We start from the raw sequence: 14,853 nt of genomic DNA, 5'->3' as shown, positions 1-14,853 counted from the left end.
CTTGTGTTCTTTCAGGAAAAAAATTACAGAAAAATGTTAAGAGAAGCAGTAGTAAACTATATTCTCTACTGCATTCTATAGGCATATTAAAATGTTATAATCCAGTGATTATATTAATGTATTCATGCTCGAATTTTCTTAAAATAACTTGAAAATTCTACCTCCTGTTCAAAAAGGCTCATGAGGCTGGATGTGGCAGCTCATGCCTGTAATCCCAGCACTTTGGGAGGCTGAGGCGGGCAGATCACCTGAGGTCTGGAGTTCAAGACCAGCCTAGCCAATATGGTGAAACCCTGTCTCTATTAAAAATACAAAAATTAGCCAGGCATGGTGGTGGGTGCCTGGGGTCCCACCTACTCGGGAGGCTGAGGCACAAGAATCGCTTGAATCTGGGAGGTGGGGAGGTTGCAGTGAGCTGAGGTTGTGCCACTGTACTCCATTCTGGGTGACAGAGCAAGACTCTGTCTCAAAAAACAAACCCCCCCAAATCCAAAAAGGCTCACGAAGACAAAAACTGCTTTTAAAATCAGGGGTACAATTTCTAAACAAGCAATACAAAGCTCATGGTTTGAGATTTCAGTGAATGTGGCTAAATTTTTGGGACAAGAGTTATCTGTGCATATCACTATTCATGTAAGGGTCCAACTCTCAAAACCTGAGTCTTGAACATCAGCCATGGGCATTGAGGGTATCTGATATCCACAAAGGGTCATGTTCAGAACTCCTGATGTCCTGGGTCTATAGACAGTACAGTGACATAGCTGACACCATGTTGGACTATCTAACATAGTTTCTTCCAGAGAGTCAGAGAACAACCCAGGGATGAATCCCCATCAGTTAAGGGAAATGCCATGGTTATCACAGTTCCAAGTAACAAACTTCACAAACTTTAGAAATCAGAGTACTGTACAGTACCTTATTTGATGGAAAGTCTATACTCATGGAGCTGTCCTGTGCCATATACAACAGGCACCTTCTCTGAGGCCAGAATGAGCACAAAAGCACCATGCACCATGGGCCCAGGGCAATACAGCAGAATCCATATGGGCTTTCCCAATTCATGCTTAGGTTTTCTAAGTATACACATACTGATTTAAGTTCACAGTTTACAATGGGTTTCTCACATAGCCATGGTGACTAGCCCTTATCACTCAAAATGTGGAATGGCATAGACCCTGTTTATGAATAATTGCTAAGCTAAAGTAATAGTCTCCATTTGTGTATTTCCTGCACAATGAGGACTAAAAATAACAGAGGAGCAGCGTACATTATATAACCAAGGCTTTGTTCAAAGTTTGGCAGGACACATACCAATTAGTTATAGAAAATGCACCTTCGGGCGTAGAAGTCATTAGAATTCCTGGAGAAATTTTTTTTCTTATATGTAGCAACCCTTAGAAAACATATCTAGATGCCACATAAAAGAAAGTCATTTCAAACTTGTTTTTTACTATTAAAGCCTAATTTTAGAAAGTAGCAGACCACTTATTTAAATATTATTTTTCACTGAATTTTTTTCTCCTTTTTGTAATACTAAAGCTATTTCTAAAAGAAATTATAAACTGTAAGCATACAGAAGACAGAACAGAACTACCAAACACATAGTAGTCTTAAATAGAAGCTTAAAAAAAAGGACAGAGATTATTAGACCACCTGATGTTCTGGGTCTAATGGCAGTACACTGACATAGCTTACACTCAAATAAAGCAAAAGGAACTCAAGGGTGTACTCTTCCTTCAGGAAAGGTAAGCCTTCCTTAAGAATGTTACCAAATCTGTACAATTATGCTACGTATCCAGCAGGTATCACTGGACAATAAAGCATCAAAATTTGGGGAAATAAATGAAAAAGAACATTTCCAAAAATAAATTCTTTGGTTTCCAGTGCCTTTTTAAAAAATTTATAACTCTAACATATTTACTTCAATAAACTTTCTCTTTCAGATCTAAATTAGATGTCATATATACCTATAGAAAAATTTACATGACATATATATTACTTTATTTTAGAGATGTATTTTTTTGTTTGTTTTGTTTTTTGAGACAGTGTCTCGCTCTGTCGCCTAGGCTGGAGTGCAGTGGCATGATCTCGGCTAACTGCAAGCTCCGCCTCCCGGGTTCATGTCATTCTCCTTCCTCAGCTTCCTTAGTCGTTGGGACTACAGGCGTCCACCACACACTAATTTTTTGTATTTTTAGTAGAGATGGGGTTTCAGTGTGTTAGCCAGGATGGTCTCGATCTCCTGACCTCGTGATCTACCCACCTTGGCCTCTCAAAGTGCTGGGATTACAGGCGTGAGCCACTGTACCTGGCCTTTAGAGATATTTTAAGTAGATAATTCAAAGAAAAACAATGAATATTTGTTTGTAATAATGTATAACTTGTTTGTAATAAATGCATAACTGATGAAATGGCTAGTACCTCTGACCTTATACTCAAGCTTACGAAAGGCACATAGAAAAATACTTTCCTAACCAACTCAGGTGGCTAGTAACGCAAACGATGTTGGGTTCACAAATCACATGCATTTATTGCCGCAGTCAGTAACATGCATTTTTTTTGACTCACTTTAGTTTCAACTCACATGCCCAAAAGATGGAAAATCACTTTTAATTATCTAAAAACTCTGCTTTCCACATCCTAACAAATTAAAAACATGTGTATATATCTACACAGAATGGCTTACGTGGCAGAATTAGAATCTTCCAAAAAATGCAAAACAGGAATTAACAGAACTTTCCATGCTGAAAGCCCACTTTCCATTTGAAGTCAGCACTCGAAACTGCTATACGCTTTTTCTTCACTAACACCTATGGGACAGGCCTCATGCCAATATTCTGCCTAAGCTGTTGGGAAAAGTGCTGGAGACTAGGAAAGACAGGATTCCTTACCTGTGTGAGGCCTGGTCACAGCACTCTCGTACAGCGGGATGCCTTCACCCACATTATTAAATGCTTTCAGGGTAATCACATAGTGAGAGCTGGGATCTGAAGAAAAGGAACACACATAAAAAATGCTCACTACAGAATTTTAAAAATTCAAGGGTGGCTGTGCATAATCTTAACCACAGAAGAATTCAAGAAAGATAACTTTACAATTTTTTACGGGGGATTATTTCAGGGTGTGGGGAGATGTGGAGATGGAAGCACACACAGTACAGAAAAACTGGCCGGGACCAACTTCCTGGATTTAGTCTCAGTAGAGGAGGTGGGCTGTGCTTGAATTCTCTTTTGGCCTCTTCTATGGTTTAGTGATGTTCAGAGTATGATGTAGGGCTTGGCTGAGACTGAAGAGATAAGATTTAATGTGCTGAAGCCTACAGATGGAGCTTGGAATTAAACAAACCCCTTTCATTCCCGGAAGGACAGCGATGAGAACAGACAAGGTAGAGAAGTAGGAGATAAACTGTGAAGTCAGTAAGTGCTCAATGTCCTTGACTCTCCAAGTGGCCTCCAAATCCAGAAATGGCCAAACCTCATCTAGCCATCATGCCTCATGAGCCATGTCTCATGTGGCATGTGTTACTTCAAAAGCTTAAAACAGCTGCTTTTCTTGGCGGCCCACCTACTCCCTAGATTGCCACTAGAGGGCAACAAATAGAGGCAGGTCTTCCTGTGTCAGAACTGACAACAAATGGAATCAGTAAGACTTACTTCTTGAATGGCAAGGAAAAAGTGTTTTGGGCAACATAATAGATAGTAATGTCATTCACTGAGATTGGGAAAAGGGGCAAGAACAATCACGATACACACCTGCAAGGCTTGATTCTAGGTCCTCTTCTATTCCCACTCTTTGCTCTCACCCTATGCACTTTCATTCATTTCCTTAGCTTTGATTAGCATGTATGTGTCATCAATTACAAATACAGATCTCTAGTCTGGATCTTTCTTATGAGTACCAGACCTTTATGTTCAATTGTCTGTTTGGCATTTACTCTTAGGTGTCTCAAATCTGTCCCTCTCCACCCTGCCTCCAGCTTCAGACCGGCTCCGGTATCTCCTAGTTTAGTAAACGACACTACCACCAATCCTGCTGCTCAAGTCAGAAACCTGGGAGTTATTAAAACCTCCTTTACCCTCATCCCCTCCACACAAACAATCAAGTTTTGTTGAATCTACTACTTGTCTTCTCCCACCACTCACTTCATTGTTTCTTGTGCTCCATCACTACCGGCCACTTTTCAGTTCACTGAGCACTGTGTTCTCTCCAACACGGGGCCTTCTTGCTTGCAGCTGCTCCCTATGCTGGGGACACACCCCACTCTTCCTGTTTACCTAGGTAAGCCTATTCATCTGAAAAGGCTCATTCCACACTGGACTAACCTCTCTAGTTACAAAGCCCATTTCTCTTCCTCAGCACTGTGAACAATTTCAATTATTTTTGAATTGTATTATTTCTAATAATTGTAAGCACATCTGTCTCATTCTCTGCTCTATTTCTAGCACAGTGTCTGGGATATTGTTAAGTGTTCATTAAATATTTGCTGATCGATCAACAGGTTTGAGGAAGAAGGCATTAACTTTAACTTTGGGCCAGATGGAATATGAGATATATCCAGGTGCAGATACCCAGTAGGCAGATGTTTATATGGATCTGAAGCTCAGGGGAGAGTTCCAGGCTGATGAATAGATGAATTGCTAACTGTATTTCTCCACCTCTCATTTGCTTCTTTAACTCAACATCATATGCATGTTAGATCTATCTAGGTCAATAATTATAGCTCAAGCTTATTTTACTTTATGCCACATTAATTTTTTTGCTACTCTGTAATATGTACTCCATTTTCTAATAAATTCTATCTGCTTACTCTCTTCTGCCCATGCAGCACTCCTCTCATCTCTCTGTTTCAAATGCTATTTTGATTCTATCTTTCGAGCTCAGGTGTTTCTTTCCTGACTGCTCTACTGTGTCTTGCTAGCTCTCCCTTCTCTGAACAAAATTCACTTCAAGTCACTTCATTGTTTCTTGTGTTTTCTTTTTGTTCTGTTAGACTGAAAGCACCTGAAGGTCAAGGACCATGTCCTGTCAATACTGCAAAGGAGTTTCACATCAGTAGTTGCATAAAGGAAACAGTATGAGGCTGGTCACTACAGGGACATTTTTTTTTTCCTTTTCAGACAAGGTCTCGTTCTGTCACCCAGCTGGAGTACAGTAGTATAATCGACTCACTGCAGCCCTGACGTCCAGGGATCAAGCGATCCTCCCACCTCAGCCTCCCGAGTAGCTGGGACTACAGGCACATGCCACCATGCCTGGCTAATTTTTTAAATTTTTTGTCGAGATGAGGTCTCAATATGTTGCCCAAGTTGGTCTTGAACTTCTGGGCTCAAGCGATCCTCTTGCCTTAGCCTCCCAAAGTGCTGGGATTACAGATGTGAGCCACTGTGCCTGGCCAGACATTTTTATTCTACCAGCAAAGCTTTCCTTTTGCTCTCTAACAATTGTCTTAAAAGATGTTCATGTGGGGATACATTTCCTAGGTTAACTGTACTGTTTCTTCCTTGTAAGGAAAAAGACAAAGGCTGCTTTTTTTTTAGAATAAAGATTTAAATCCCAGCTTGTTTTCTAACAGAAAGGATGAATATAACTCATCTGTTAGGCACTTGAAGTTGTTCTTAGGAAAGATGTTTACAAAGAGACAATTTGAATGAAAATTTGGTCAGGGCAGATTTTAACTTTAAAAAACGAGTGTTTCAAAAAAGATCTATAATGATAATCCAATTTGGAAAAGTAATTATACCTGACAAAATAAATTATTTATTATAAAATATAAATATTTCTCAAACTCTTTTGCTTTTAAAATCAACAATGAGGCCGGGTGCGGTGGCTCACGCCCGTAATCCTAGCACTTTGGAAGGCTGAGGTGGGTGGATCATCTGAGGTCAGGAGTTTGAGACCAGCCTGGGGCAACATAGTGAAACCTCATCTCTACGAAAAATACAAAAATTAGCTGGGCGGGGTGGGGCATGCCTATAATTCCAGCTACTCCGGAGGTTCAGACAGGAGAATCATTTGAACCCAGGAGGTAGAGGTTGCAGTGAGCTGAGATCGTGCCACTGCTCTCCAGCCTGGGCGACAGAGTGAGATGCTGTCTCAGGGAAAAAAAAAAAAAAAATCAACTATGAGGTATAATTAGCATACAATAAAATGTATCAAGTGTACCTTTACAGTTTTGACAAATATATATATCTTGCATAATAACCACCAAAATCAAGATATAGAACATTTCCAATTCTCCAAGAAGCTCCCTGGTTCCCTTGTGGTTAATTCCTACCACCCCTGGTTCCAGGCAACCACTGATCTTGCTTTGTCACTATAGACAAATTCTGCCTATTTTGTAATTCACAAAATGTAACAGCATAGTATGTAGGGGCTTGTGTTTGACTTCTTTGCTCAGCATGTTTGTGAGATTAATTCCTGTTGTGTCTTGATAGCCTATTAATTGATGAGTAGTACTCCATGGATATATCACGATTTACGACTTACCTGTTGATAAAAATTTGTCATTTCCCCTTGTTCACAAAGTTACTATGAACATTGTATATAAGTTTTTACGCAGACATGTATTTTTATTTCTTTTAATTAATTATCTACGTGTGGGATTTTACTGGGTTATATGCTTAACTTTACAAGAAACCGCTCAACTGTTTTCCAAAGTGGCTGTACTATCAAACATTCCCACCAGCTAGTATGAACATTCCAGTTCTGTATCTTTGTTGATGTTTGTTATTGCCAGTTTATTAATGTTTAGCAATTCTAGCGAGTGTGCAATAATATTTCATTGTGGGTTTAATTGGCATTTTCTGATGATTAATGTTGCTGAGCATCTTTTCATATGGTTATTGTCCACTCATGTATTTTCTTTGGTATAGTGTCTGTTCAAATATCCTGCCCACTTTTTATTGGGCTGCCTTCTTATTACTGAGTTGTAAGAATTTTATATATTTTAGACTCAAATTCTTTGTTAGATATTTAAATGGTGGGTATTTTCTCTAAGTCTGTGGCTTGCCTTTTCATTTTATTGGTATCTTTATAAAAGTAGAAGTTTTAAAATTTTGATGAAATCCAATTTATCAATTTTTAAATTTTATGATTTGTGCTGTTTTACAACCTAAGAGGTCCTTGCTTATCCCAAAGTCATAAAGATTTTTTCCTATGCTTTTCTTCTAGAATTGTTGTTCCAAAGTCATTTGCGTCTTGCATTTAGGTCTGTTTTTGCATATAGTGTAAGACAACGGTTAAAGTTCCTTTTCTTTCTGATACGGATATCTAGGTATTCCTACACCTTTTGTTAAAAAGGCTCTCTTCTCCCCACTAAATTATCTAAGCAGCTTTTCCAAAAACCAACTGACTATATACATATGGATCTATTTCTGGACTCTATTCTGTTCCATTGATCTATAACATCTACCTTTACAATACCACCACTGTGTCTCAATTATAAGAACACATGAAATCAGGTAGTATGGGTCTTCTAATTTTACTCTTTAAAAAAACTGACTATTCTAGTTCCTTTGATTTTTCATAAAAATTATTAGAATCAGCTTATCAATTTCTACAAAAAAGCCTATTGGGACTTTTCTTGGACTGCATTGGGGAGGACTGTCACCTTAGTAATATCATGGCTTCTAACCAATGAACATGGTATCTTCATTTAAGTATTCTTTAATTTATCTCAGCAACAATTTTCTATTTTCAGTGCACAGATATTACATACATTTTGTAAGTCTGCTCCTAAGTACTTCATATTATCTGATGCTATTCTAGGTGGTATTGTTATTTTAATTCCAATTTCCAACTGCTTATTATTAGTATATGGAGATACAACTGTTTTTGTATATTCACTTTGTATCTTGTGGCCTTGCTAAATTCACTTAAGAGTTTTAGTGGCCTTTTTGTAGATTCCTTAGGATTTTTTACCCCAGTTACAATCAACAGACATAGTGCCCAGATACTGGTTTCCAAAATCATTTTTCATAAAATAAACCAGGGTTCCTTAGAGAAATGGCTGGTTCCAGGGCCGAGGCTAGGGAAATACTAGATGAGCCAGGAACATCTTACTATGTCGTCAAAAAGGAAGAAGGTGCTCAAAGAAAGATGGAAGATGTCAAATGGACACAGGAACCAGTTATAAAGAGACTCCCATTGGCCATTCTCTTCATGGGGGTGAAAGAAAGTTCTTCCTTATCATAGGATGTTAACATGTGTACAGGAAATATGGAATTAGGAAATCACCACCGGGGAAACACCTTTCTAATAACTGTTACTACAGATGCTGAAACCAGTGAGTGAAAGTGTAATGGGAAACAAGATACTTACAAAGATTCAAAGTATCTCCTCCACAAGACACTTTTAATTACAAAGGAAAAAATAACAATTTTAGAGCAGGAAAATGTGGCAGATGCCATTTTAGCCAACTGATTAAAGTGAACATCATTATCAATATAGGCTGTAATGTGCCTCCTGATATGATGCACTGACAGGAACCTAACACTTCTACCCTATTCCTTCCAAAAATGCATAACCTGAATGTAATGAGGAAATATTAAGCCAAGTCTCAATTGAGGAGCATTCTGCAAAATATAGATGTAAATGTGGTTAAATGTTAACATTTGGGGGAATTCAGGTGAATAACATACAGAAATTACTTGTACCATTTTTTGCAATTTTTTTTTTCAATTTTCTTGTAAAAATAAAAATATTACATAAAAGGTTAAAAAGAAAGGAATCACCTACACAATTAACCTTCTCTACTTAGCAAACATACCCAGATTTTCAATGGTGTAATAGCGCTGTTTATAGTCCACTTTGATGGTCTGGGCATGAGGGCTGCCAATGCCATAACCAATGGCATAACCTCTGACCACAATGTTCTGATTCTCCGGAGGAGTCCAGCTCACTACGATGCTAGTGACAAGCGGGCGTACGTGAAGAGAGCTAGGCACTTCAGGAACACGAGTTTCTGGGAAAAAAAAGTGGAAAAGCAAGATGACATATACTGTCCTTTAAAATATCTCACCATCCTTGGGGAATGGTGTTTAGCCTCCTGCCACACTATTTGGGGCTAAGTTTTTTACATTATGCCCAAGAGTTCAAAGAGAAACCGTATGTATAGTAAAATATAGCCCAAGATTTTACTGCATTCTAAGCAAAAAAAAAAAAAAAACAAAAACAAAAACAAAAAAAAACAACCTAAACAGCTTTAAATACAAGACACTGCAATATTAATTTGGAAGGGAAAACCAAGAGATACAAGAACCTCTTCTGCCCCAAAGGAGAAAAATAAATTGCCTTTCAATAGTTACCATCTCTCTTGATCCCACATCCCATTCCCAAACTCTACCAGGTGGAATGAGAAAGGCATAAACTGAGTAGTTGGAAGCCTGTTGTTAACAGGTGTTTCAGCATCACATTATAGCAATAGTACTAATTACTTACTCCCCTAAGTAGTATGATAAATCAGAAAACATGAAATTTTAGAGCCACAGTTGATTCAATTGGTGAGAGACTAAGAGGCTTACAAAGGAGGAAATTTACATGCTCTTTCGCATACACTGTTTTCAGGGCATAAATTACGACCTTAATTAAACTGAGGCCAGGCATGGTGGCTCATGTCTGTAATCCCAGCACTCTGCAAGGCCAAGGAAAAGAATCACCTGAGCCCAGGAGTTCAAGACCAGCTTGGGCAACATAGTAAGAACCCTATCTCTAAAAAAAAATAGCTAAGTGCGTTGGCACACACCTGCGGTCTCAGCTACTCAGGAGGCTGAGGTGGGAGGACCGTGCTTGAGCATGGGAGGTCGAGGCTGCAGTGAACCATGACTGCACTCTAGACTGGGTGAGTTTGTTAGACCCCTTTTCAAAAAAAAAAAAAAAAAAAAAATTAGTAAAATGAGACTCAGAAGAACTCAGGTCTTTTGCCTCCCAAGTCCAGCACCTATCACTGATAAAGGTGCTACCTATACACATGCCTTTGGAAGTACTCACTGAATGGACAGGTGAGAAAAAGGGCAAGGTGTCCAGGACTAAAAGAAAAGGGAAACTGCCGTTGAAATAAAGGCATGATTTATGTGGCTCAGCCTTAAATTTTAGATCATCCATCTACTTAATGGCCTTGGTAAAAAAAATCCAACTTATAGCACATACACATTTTTATTTGCTCTAGTTCTGCTTGAAAGGACAGTTCACTACAAGGCACTGCAAAAAATCCATTCCAGCAGCCTGGTGCAATACAGGGATGACAGCAGTGTGATACACTAAAGTTCAGACTTGAGCCATATCCAACCCACGTCTGTGGCTTTCCAGTTTGACTCATTTGACTACAGTTAGTATTTATTGTGTGTCAGTCTTGCCAACTGTTATTCTTACCATCTAGGTCACTTTCAAAAGTTTCAGCAGACAGCCAGTCAGTTGCTGGGCCGGTACCATTGATTGTTAGAGCAGCGACACGGAAATTATACTCAGTCCCCCGATCGAGACCTGAGACCAAATGACAAAAAAGACAACTGAAACCAGAGCTTTGGAAAAACAAAAGATTAATAATCCCTCATTAAGGCAAATATCTCAGTCACCAACTCAGTAGATAGCTTGACAAAGTTTCAGTTAAAGTTAATACAGTGTAGGCAAAACGCAAATACAACATAGAGTAGCTTCCATCTCCAAATAAAGCAAAGGCTGAAGCCCACACAATCTCACAATCTAAGAGGAAAACAGAAATGACTGAAGCTCCCAGGAGATTACAGACTTTTGTTTAAAAGCTTGAAGGTACCTGAGAGATCATTCAATGCAATCCCTTTATTGTGTTACAAAGAAAGCTAAGGCCAAAAAGAGGCCAAGAACAATGAAAGAGTTATAACAAAGGAACAAAGATATCTGGTCTTAGAAGGCACCAAAACCTAAGAAGGAAAGAATGCAAAGATGTAAATCCTATTGAGTTACCTCTGTTCTCCAAGCCACTTCATAACCATGGCAGAAAAATTTTAAGCACCAAATATGGTCTCAAAATCTATTCCTTAACAACCAATTGCTCATAGATTATATAGTAAGTAAAAGTGGAAATTGGCCCAACCCTTTGTTACGCAACTTTTAATTTATTACCAGCTAATAAAGTATGTGATCTACCAATGTATCAAAGGCAACAAAGATGCACACAGAAAACTCTGTTCTACAAATCAGGGCAACAGTACTGAGAATGTAACTTGGCCAGGACACAAGAAAAGCCCTGGTTTGGTTAACTAATCCTGTCCCGTGGTGGGGAGAAGAGTTGGTAGGTTCTATCTCAACAGGCCTTCCTGACAATCTGTGTGCCCCACAAAGCAAGGAGCAAGACAAAAGGGAGGAGCAAAATGCCTGGACCCAAGTCAATTTATCTCCTTGAACTCAATGAACCAGAAAGTACTAGACTGTTTGTTGACAGATAATCATCTGGACTACTAGCAAACACTGCTCAGTGAAGCTCCTGAAATAATCCAACCAATCATTCCCTGTCTTTTGGGGACAATTAGGATGTAAGAGAGAGCAAGCAAAAATGAGGTACCATGCAAAAAGGCTGAGTTTCCTCTCCCTCTAAGTACCCTATAGAGTTTATAGGCTACAACTAAGGTAAACAATACATATCATAAAGATACGGCAAGATCTGTTTAGTGCTATAACAACAATTACTTCTGCCTAAAATTTAATCATATAATGTGTTGTTGGTAAAGGATCTTGGTGATCCATATTGCTCCCTAATACTTATTGGGCTTCAAGTTAATGCTTTAAGAGTGCAAACATCTCCATTTTTGTTCACCATTGTATACTCAGTGCCAGAACATGCCAACAAAAGTTCAATGAAATATATTAAATGAGTAAATCCAGATATGATTTTAAAATGTAAGAATTTTCTTGATAAATATAAAGCCATTTTTACCATAAAAATTCTATTTTGCTTACACATCAAATGTTTCATTGAGAAAATGAATAATCTCCTCATGGGCAAGGACCATATTCTTTTTTTTAACAGCAACAGGAATGGTGCCTAGTATATAATAAATACAACTAAATATTCAAAATGAAAAGCCTTACGAATGCCAAATGTTATTTATCTGAATGTAGAGTAAAATATAAAACTGACTTTTTTTTTTTTTTGGAGAGACACTGTCTCTCTGTTGCCCAGGCTAGAGTGCAGTGGCACAATCACGGCTCACTTCAACCTCTGCTTCCTGGGTTCAAATGATCCTCCCACCTCGGCCTCTCAAGTAGCTGGGACCACAGGCGAGCACCACCATACCTGGTTAATTTTTATACTTTTTTTTTTTTTTTCAGTCTCTGCTTATCCATTAAAATTTTTGTATTTTTTGTAGAGAGACAGTTTCACCATGTTGCCCAGGCTGGTCTGAAACTCTTGAGCTCAAGGAATCCACCTGCCTCAGCCTCTCAAAGTGCTGGGATTACAGGAGTGAGCCATCATGCTCAGCTGAAACTGACTTTGAGAACATGTGTGGCCAATGCTCCCTTAGTGATATTTCTCAGCACCATCTATTGCAGTCATGATACGGACTGCAGCTAAGAGATGTGGGGTTCTTGTGAAGAAGCTGGAAGACTGAAAGATATGCCCCTGGAGGCAAACATTCACCTTCTCCTATTTTGAAGGAAGTCAATCCCATTTGTGAGGTGAGGAGTGAGAAGCTTGCTGATTACCAGAGCACAGTTTTTCACTGTCAATGGCTCTCTCAATTTTTAGAAACTTATACCCATAAACAAGGGAAAACATTATGCTTTTTTTCTGAGACAGAGTGTTACTCTGTTGCCTAGGCTGGAGTGCAGTGGCACGATCTCAGTTTACTGCAGCCTCTGCCTCCCCAGTTCAAGAGATTCTCATGCTGCAGCCTCCTGAGTAGCTGGGATCACAGGTGCATGCCACCATGCCCAACTAATTTTTGTATTTTTAGTAGAGATGGGGTTTCACCATGTTGGCCAGGCTGGTCTTGAACTCCTGACCTGAGGCGATCCACCTGCCTCAGCCTCCCAAAGTGCTGGGATTATAGGCATCAGCCACTGCACCTGGCTGGAAAACATGACAGTTTCTGGCCCCAGATCTTGGTTCTCTCAAGAACCTGGTCCCTGGGATCCCAGGAAAGTGGGTGATGCCAAGCTTCTGTAACCCTTTCAATGTCTACCCAGGAGAGATAAAATATAAAGAAAGTTAAAGTTTCCAAAGGGTGATGAAATTAATTCTTGGGCTTGGATAATAATGACAATATCGCCCATTCTTATAGTTCTTATCCACCAGCACGCTTTGGAGTTTCCTAGCAAAAAAATTACCCAAGTCAGAGCTTTTGTCCCAAGATTAAACATGCCCTGTGACTACACTGTTACGGCTACAGATAAGTCACACCTTTTGGTTGTAAATGTACTAGACTCAAATTCATCTGTTTGCTTGCAAAACAGATGGGCTCTATTGAGTGACAAAACTAAGCCGATGCAGCTGAGGCAATACTCCAACAGGCCCAGCCCATGTGAGTTTACTCCTAGGACAGAAGTAGGGTGATGGTGCCAAAGCTGAGGCATGTGTAACTGAGCAGGACAGAGTCTTGACACTGCTAAACTAATAAAGGAGTGGGCAGGATGGGGTCTGCTCAGACTACAGTCGATTCTGCAGCCATATTAAGCATCTATGAAAATCCAATGGAACAAGGACAGCTTGGGGCATCTGTCTCAATTCTTTGTAGGCATGATCCCAATATTCACAGGGTGAAAGCACTTAATCTGGCTCCCATGTTTCTCCTGCAAAAGAACCTTACCCTTGCTTAGCCAACTCTACTTCCCCTACTTGAGGAAGACAGGGGGATTCTCTGTCATCTCCAGGGTGAACCCATACTAGATACACATTTGGATCCATTTTTACCAGGTATGCCACTTATTCTGTTGCATATGAAGGGAAAACTATACAGAAGGAGCTATGCCTGAGAGTATTTTCTAAAATGTTATCGTGTCCATAGTCGCATATATGATTATTGCAATGAGGCAGCTATTCACAAATACTGTTTCAGGCCACGTACACACGAGTGGTGGTCAGTGTTACAAAAACCATTTTGTAGACCTCAGTTACCAACTAGACTGAGTGGAGTAATTTCTATGCTTATATAACTTTGTTTAATCATTTTTCAGATTACAAAAAAATAAATACATGCAAAAATGAAAACATGGAGAATGCAGAAAACACAAGGAAGGAAAAATCAAACTCAATCTCACCACTCAGAGATAGCAGAACCTTTAAAAATGTTTCCACTAATCTTTATCAAGTCAGAAGTGGACTGAACCATTAAAAATTTTCTGAACCATTTTAAAATTGTGTAAGTCGACAGCTCAGAGCAGTCATTAGATTAGCATAATTCAATATCTGAGAAAGACACAGTCTACCTTTTGCCTATGTGCAAGGTAGCTTACCTTCAATCAGCTGAGACAGCTGTGTCCCGCTTACCAAGGTCTCAGTGACATCACTCTTTCGGGAGGCCTTTCGGTAGCGAATCTTGTAGCCAGTAATCTGCCCATTTTGTGTGGCTGGAGCAGGTGGCTGCCAGTGAATCATAATACTCTGCACAAGACAGGATTATAGAAAAAAGGCTGAATATATCAAAAGCTTGGTCCTATTTTACATATTTTTATCCTGATTTTACAGTGTAAAGAGAAGAAGCATAGAGGCAGCAAGGTACTCAGAGTTTTACAAAGTTATTTAACAATCACTCAAAAATACCTTTAAATTCTAAAACCCTCAAGGATCAAATGGGAAGATTATACATTCAAGTAGTACCCTCTGGACCCCTGATCTCCTGGCTGTTTTGCCAGAAAGAAGATGTTGGCTAAAAGTCTCAG

The 14,853-nt window shown here is 39.3% G+C and overlaps 1 protein-coding gene across 4 annotated transcripts in view; it reads right to left on the bottom strand.

Moving 5' to 3' along the window:
• NEO1 (neogenin 1) overlaps positions 1–14,853 on the bottom strand; it is a 249,870-nt gene that overhangs the window by 35,893 nt on the left and 199,124 nt on the right. For all 4 annotated transcript variants that reach the window (XM_023193105.2, XM_023193108.1, XM_023193107.1 and 1 more), the window contains exons 13-16: positions 14,428–14,575; positions 10,369–10,479; positions 8,768–8,962; positions 2,892–2,987 (exon numbers count right to left, since the gene is read on the bottom strand). In XM_023193105.2, the coding sequence (XP_023048873.1) occupies positions 2,892–2,987; positions 8,768–8,962; positions 10,369–10,479; positions 14,428–14,575 (550 nt within the window). The remainder of the gene's footprint in view (positions 1–2,891; positions 2,988–8,767; positions 8,963–10,368; positions 10,480–14,427; positions 14,576–14,853) is intronic.

The sequence above is a fragment of the Piliocolobus tephrosceles genome, chromosome 6 (genome assembly GCF_002776525.5).
Source record: "Piliocolobus tephrosceles isolate RC106 chromosome 6, ASM277652v3, whole genome shotgun sequence".
Lineage (NCBI taxonomy): Eukaryota > Metazoa > Chordata > Mammalia > Primates > Cercopithecidae > Piliocolobus > Piliocolobus tephrosceles.
The sequence above is the reverse complement of the archived record's forward strand: the minus strand, read 5'-3'. Positions and strand labels throughout refer to the sequence as shown.